The sequence below is a fragment of the Nansenia antarctica genome, assembly GCF_963989245.1.
Source record: "Nansenia antarctica genome assembly, chromosome: 16".
NCBI classification, from domain to species: Eukaryota; Metazoa; Chordata; class Actinopteri; order Argentiniformes; family Microstomatidae; genus Nansenia; species Nansenia antarctica.
Window position 1 is genome coordinate 7,386,629 of NC_137686.1, and position 6,329 is coordinate 7,392,957.

Consider the following 6,329-nt stretch of genomic DNA (forward strand, 5'->3'; position numbering starts at 1 on the left):
CCCTCCTCCTCCTCCTCCTCTGTCTCCCCCTCCTCCTCCTCCTCCTCGTTCTCTGTCTTCCCCTCCTCCTCCTCCTCGTTCTCTGTCTTCGCTCCTCCGGCCTCGGTCCCGGCTCGTCTCCCTGTCTAGGCTCCTCTTCCTCTCCCCCCCCTCTCTCTCCCTCCTCTGTCTCTCCCCTCTCTCTCTGCTGGGGCCTCTGCTCTCTCTGTCGACGCTCTTCCGCATCCTCCTCTCTCTGTCACTGCTCCCTCCATCCCTCACTCGCCTCTGGTCCACGTCGGATCCCGAGTCGGACTGAGACGGACTCCTGCCCTTCCTCCTCTTCCCTTTGTCTTCTCTCCCTCTCTTCTTTTCCTTTTTCTTCTTCCCCTGTTTTGGATCATCCGATTCGGAACTGAGGAACGAGACATTTTGTTTAGTAGTTGTTAAGTATTTCTCTTTAATATCAATTAAAACTATTGCATGTGTTCAAACTACTTGATACCAGAAGTTCCATGGCAGAGGGGATTATTGGAGCAGTGTACTGATGAGGCCATGCAGCCACGTTCTCGTAACTACATACCCAGCCATCACCTTGTCTTGAGATGTCTTAAGATGTCTTAATTAACCAAAATAAGTTGTCTGTCAAGATGTCTTAAGTCGTCTTAAGACCGAACCTGAAGACATGCACATTGCACTCACTTAAGACATGGAGCATAAGAGCCATATTTTCTGTGTCTTGAAGACAGTGTAACTCGTCAATATCGGTACATCGGTGGTAATAAATGTGCGATCTGATCAGAACTATAATAATACATACCCGGATCGGTCTGTTGATTTGCTCTTCTGGCGGGGGGGTCCGGCCCGTTTCCTGTCGTCTTCCGATCCGCTTCGTGACCCAGGATCGGGGTCTCTCCGGCGAGGTCTGTTCCGATCCACCGATCCACTCCGGCCTCTCTTCTCATCGGGGGATCGGGGGGATCGGGGGGTTCTACTCACATGTGAACTCTGTGTGTTTCTGTCCCGGTTACGACTGCGAGAGCCAGAACGGGACCGGCGACTCTCTTTCGAAGCCATCGTCAAACTCCCTTCTCTCCCCCCTGGCCGCGAGGGTCCGATCTCTAGTCTAGTCGCGTAAATAGTACCTCGGAAATATGTTGATTTTTGGGGCAGCTCACTCACAACCATGGTCTGTTGAATTATTTAGTTAAGCGTGTATGAAATGTAAAACAGCCGCAATGACGTCGATATCACGGAAGCTCTCCTCCTCATTGTGAATGGTATATTAATTCTGTTCTTATGCTTTATTACTCAGGCACATAACAGGTCAGCAAGATCTGGGTCCTGCCACGAGTCTCGACGCAGCTTTTTAACGTCACACTGAATACGCTCGGCAGGGGGCACATAGTTATTATACAGCTGTGGGATATCGTTGACCTTAAATAAATGATATGTGTAATTAGTTACATAGCTATTAGATTAATCAATTCGAGTTTTCGTGTATTTTTTTGACTTCTAAATGTACGCTGGAGGTACTTTCCAACAACACAAACAAAGGTTAACGTTGATGGTGACGTCACATCCTTGGCTCTACTCCAAACATCCCGCTGTAGTTCTTCTCCAAACTAACTCTAACTAACTTAGATAGACCAAGTCACTCCAGCAACACCACCCTCTATTGGAATTCATAACAGTGATATATTCACAGTATCTATCAGGAGTTGAGCGAGACATTTCACGAGTTGATATCAGAATGACACGTTTGATGTTCCGATGAGAACTCCACTACCCAGGGAGCACTGCAGTCTATTGACTGTTTTTGAGAGTACAAGTTGGCCGTGCGTTCGTCAAATCCGCTCCGAGAGCGCCGGAGCGCACACTGGGTTCGACGTCACAAAGGGACCGAGCGATTTGATTGGACGAGAGGCGTTCCGCGAGTGCTGATCAGATGTCCAGAGCGAATGTACGAACGCACCCGTAGACTGTCTGCTAGAACTTCACTACCCAGGGAGCAATGCAGTCTATTGACTAGTTCTGAGAGTACAGTTGGCGTGCGTTCGTCAAATCCGCTCTGACAGCGCCGGAGCGCACGCTGGGTACGACGTCACAAAGGGACCGAGCGATTTGATTGGACGAGAGGCATTCCGTGAGTGCTGATCAGATTTCCAGAGCGAATGCACGAACGCACCCGTAGACTGTCTGTGTCTCAACACTCTGAAATCCGCCAGTGGCCAGCAGCTGTAGGGACTCGCACTCCGGGTTTATTTCCTAATTTCTCTAATTTAACTGACTCGTTATAGAATTATAAACATATATACTCTCATTCTACGCGTCGCTTAGTGAAGTTACATGTATTGAATACTTTGGGTGTCTCTGTTCCGAGCTTAGTGTGTGTGCGGATATATGTTACATCCAGGGCTAGCCTCGCTAACCACCGCTAACCACAAACACGACGATTCACTGGCAGTTTGTCCCCTTAAACGTGTCAAACTGGTCCTGACAGACACATCTGAGAGGTATTGTAGGATTCCATATCTTCACATATTTGTGTTGTGTGCGTAGCAGAAGACAGACCAGGGGGTGAGAGGCTCGTCATTGTGCTGAACAACAAAACAAAGAAAGACAGAAACACAACGGGTTCAGATCAGCTGGCTGAGCCTAGCCTCGCTGAGCTTAGTAAACAACCAGGCCTCTCTCTCTCTGCCAGACCTGCTCGTGTGAGTACATCATATCAGATCAGTTTAGCTGGTCCATCTAACCACCAGAACCGCCGCCATGGCCCAGCCCGGCCCGGCCCACGTCGCCTCCTCTCAGAAGGCTCTGATGCTGGAGATGAAGTCCCTGCAGGAGGAGCCCGTGGAGGGCTTCAGGATCACCCTGGTGGACGAGGCGGATCTGTACAACTGGGAAGTGGCCATTTTCGGACCCCCCAACACACATTACGAAGGGGGGTATTTCAAGGTAAGTCGTGGGTAAGTGTGTGGGTCAACGTGATTGATTTGCTAGGGGGGGGGGGGGGGGGGTACGTTCGTAAATTCGAACGTAGCGCCGGAGCGCACACTTGGGTTCAACGTCGCACACAGGGACCACGTCATTTGATTGGCCCAAGAGGCGTTCCGTGAGTGCTGATCAGATGTCCAGAGCGTGTTTACGAACGCACCCTAGCCTAGGACACGCTTCGTTCTCCAGTAGGCCCTGGCCTGTCCTGAGTGGTAAGAACTGCAACTCTTGTCTATCTGCCCTGTATGTCTATCAAGTAGCGCTTTGATAAGGAAGCTGGTCATGTTTTGATCAAGTCGCAACATGAGATTATCATCCAACTAGGTCAGGGGCAGAGGCTTGCAAAGAGCTTCAGACCAGTTGCTGATTGTTGTCTTATCTCTCTGTTCCCCAGGCTAGGATCAAGTTTCCTATCGACTACCCATACTCGCCACCTGCCTTCCGCTTCCTCACCAAGATGTGGCACCCCAACATCTATGAGGTAAATGGACTACTTTACTGCAGTGACACTGCAAACTATTGACTCATCTAGGCTCAAATCTGAGTGATACCTTTCGTGTTGTGTCGCACACGATTGTGATTGCAAGCCCCTCTCTCCTTTGTTAGAACGGGGATGTGTGTATCTCCATACTGCACCCCCCTGTCGATGACCCCCAGAGTGGGGAGCTGCCTTCCGAGAGATGGAACCCTACCCAGAACGTCAGGTATGTCCCGTCCCCCCCGCTTCTCTCTGTCGCTCTATGCCTCCATTTGCTTCCCTTTACCGACTCCCCAGTACATCAGGGACACATCCCATCTCCATCTGTCTCTCTGTCCCTCCTCAGATTCTCCCATTGACCGATGACGTAAAATACTCTTTCATCATCTCTCTGTCCCTCTCTCCTCCCCCCTTTCACTCTGTCCCTCTCTCCTCCCCCCTTTCACTCTGTCCCTCTCTCCTCCCCCCTTTCTCTCTGTCCCTCTTCAGTTTCTCCCATTGACCGATGACTCTTTCATCATCTTTCTGTCCCCCTCTCCTCCCCCCTTTCTCTCTGTGCCCCCTCAGTTTCTCCCATTGACCGACAACGTCAAATACTCTTTTCTACATCTCTCTGTCCCTCTCTCCCCTCCCCCTTCTCTCTCACTCTGTCCACAGTTTATTTCCCCCCCCCCCCTCCTCTTTCTTGTTTTTCCTCTCTGTCTGGCATTACCTGCTCCCTCCTTCCCCGATCAAATGACACCGGTCCTGGTTGTTTTAGTGGAACCTTTCCAGGGTTTTCCTGGAAGGGAACACATGTTCCGGATCGGTCTCCTTGTGTCTACGTCCAGTCCTATTTATGTTACGACATAGTTGATACAGCTGCTGCTTATAAAGTTTTTTTTTATGTGAATGCTTTGACGGTCTTCTGATGTTGTTGTTGATGTGGCCATGTGTAGGACCATCCTGCTGAGCGTGATCTCTCTGCTCAACGAGCCCAACACCTTCTCCCCCGCCAACGTGGATGCCTCGGTCATGTACCGCAAGTGGAGGGACAGCAAGGGCAAGGACAGGGAGTACGCTGAGATCATCAGGTAGGCAGGCTGGCACGCACACACACACATGCACACACGCACACAGAAAATAACTAGACTTGGATGACCTTTTTAATCACCCACTCTCTCTCGTTCTCCCTCTCTTTCCCCCTTTCTCTCTCACTCTCTCTCTCCCTTCCACCCTCTCTCTCTCCCTCTCTAACAGGAAGCAGGTGTTGGCCACCAAGGCGGAGGCGGAGCGCGACGGCGTGAAGGTCCCCACCACCCTGGCCGAGTACTGCATCCGCACGCGCGCCCCGCCCCCGGACGAGGGCTCGGACCTCTTCTACGACGACTACTACGACGACGAGGACCTGGAGGACGAGGACGGCGACGACTGCTGCTACGCCGAGGACGACTCCGGCACGGAGGAGTCGTGACATGGTCCGGACCTCCAGGACCACCGCAGCCGGACTGACGCATGCCACTCACGCCCTCTTTTTTTCCTTGTCAGGAGGGAGCCAGAGGGGGGGGGGGGGGCCTGACAGGACTCGGACGCAGAAAGAATTTAAAAACAAACCTCTCTCTCTCTTTTTTTTCTATCTGCCTAATTTTTGTTTTGTTTTAGTTTTTTCCTACCAGAATACAAGCACACTTTAGGTAAGGGCCTGGTAAGCTTTTACTCCAGTTTCAACAAATTTGCACCTGGTTATTCCCCCCCCCCCCCAAAAAAAAGGGAAAACAAAGGGAGAGACTTTAGTATCACTTGGCCATCGCACCGTATTCCTGCTCTTCTCCTTCTGTTTTCTCTGGGTTTTCAACATGCTAGGTTCTATCCTAACTGGGCAGAGGTGCAGTTTTTGGACCGGTTACCGAATCATGCCTATGAAGTCTCCGGTCTTGTATTATTATATTTTTTTCAATTTCCTTTCTCAGTTCTCTGCCTGTAATTGGGTCTCTTCACCTGTCGTAACCAGGTTCCCATTGACTGAAACAGGAGACAGAGGACTTCACCTGATGTTGTGTGTGAGTGATGCTGCACCATTGAGCTAACCCGCTACGCTTACATCTCCAACATGGAGGCTCTGCCTCACTTTCTCTCTCTCCTCCCTCCCTCCCATTTTTGAAGGAGGGAATCGAATCTTCGGCAAGACGTGGTGATTCTGCATGTCATGACATCTTGGAAGCGTTCCCGCCCCCCCTCCCCCTTATAGACACTGTGTTGCTCTCATCATTCTGGCTCGATCTAAGAAGAAAAGAGAAAAAAAAGAAAAAGACTTGATTTAATCATGGAAAAACGCCAGTGATTTGCATCTAGAAGACATTGCGGTGAACTCGAGGCGTTCGGGTCAAACCCCAGTGAGAACTTTTCAGCTGCGTGTCACGCTTTGGTCTTCTGGTCTGGCGATAAACTGCCTGGTTCTGATGTGTTGTGTTCCGTGGTTTGAGAGTGGAGTGTGCGTGACTCAAAGGGGCTCGCGATCATGTTGTCTGGACAGACTCTCTTCGGTGATGATGACCCCTCACGGTCCTCCACTGTGAAGCCTGATGGAACCCCAACGAGGGAAATGTTGTATTGGTTGTTTAGCTTCACAATTTTGCTCTCTTGCAAGCTTTTTCGCTGTTTTATTCGACTTCTTTGATTCGAAGTTCTGCCTGTGATTCTTTGTTCCCCGAATTATTTTTGAATGGTCTATGTTTGTTATGGGGTTAGTGGGGTTTGATGGGCAGTGGGGTCTTTTGTAGAAAGAGTGTATCTGTGTTGAACTATGTTGTCGTGGCAGTTTCAGTCAGAGAGCCTCCCGAGAAGGAAAAAGAAAATGGCCATCGCAATTTGGTTCTTACTTATTTATTTTTGT

General features: G+C 50.3%; 2 protein-coding genes across 2 annotated transcripts; one reads left to right on the top strand and one right to left on the bottom strand.

The window, feature by feature from the left end:
• Window positions 1-54: 54 nt before the first annotated feature.
• Window positions 55-1,076, bottom strand: LOC308171721 (uncharacterized protein; the record flags this gene model as incomplete). Its single annotated transcript, XM_080546593.1, has 2 exons — window positions 800-1,076; window positions 55-394 (listed from the first exon to the last, which is right to left on the bottom strand). Coding segments are annotated over exons 1-2 (597 nt in total), but the record flags the coding sequence as incomplete, so codon positions are not given.
• Window positions 1,077-2,206: 1,130 nt separating this feature from the next.
• On the top strand, window positions 2,207-6,329 carry cdc34b (cell division cycle 34 homolog b). The gene is made up of 5 exons (XM_080546469.1): window positions 2,207-2,940; window positions 3,374-3,460; window positions 3,586-3,683; window positions 4,396-4,530; window positions 4,697-6,329. Exons 1-5 carry the CDS (start codon window positions 2,755-2,757, stop codon window positions 4,908-4,910), a joined length of 720 nt encoding a protein of 239 aa, XP_080402595.1. The 5' UTR covers window positions 2,207-2,754; the 3' UTR covers window positions 4,911-6,329.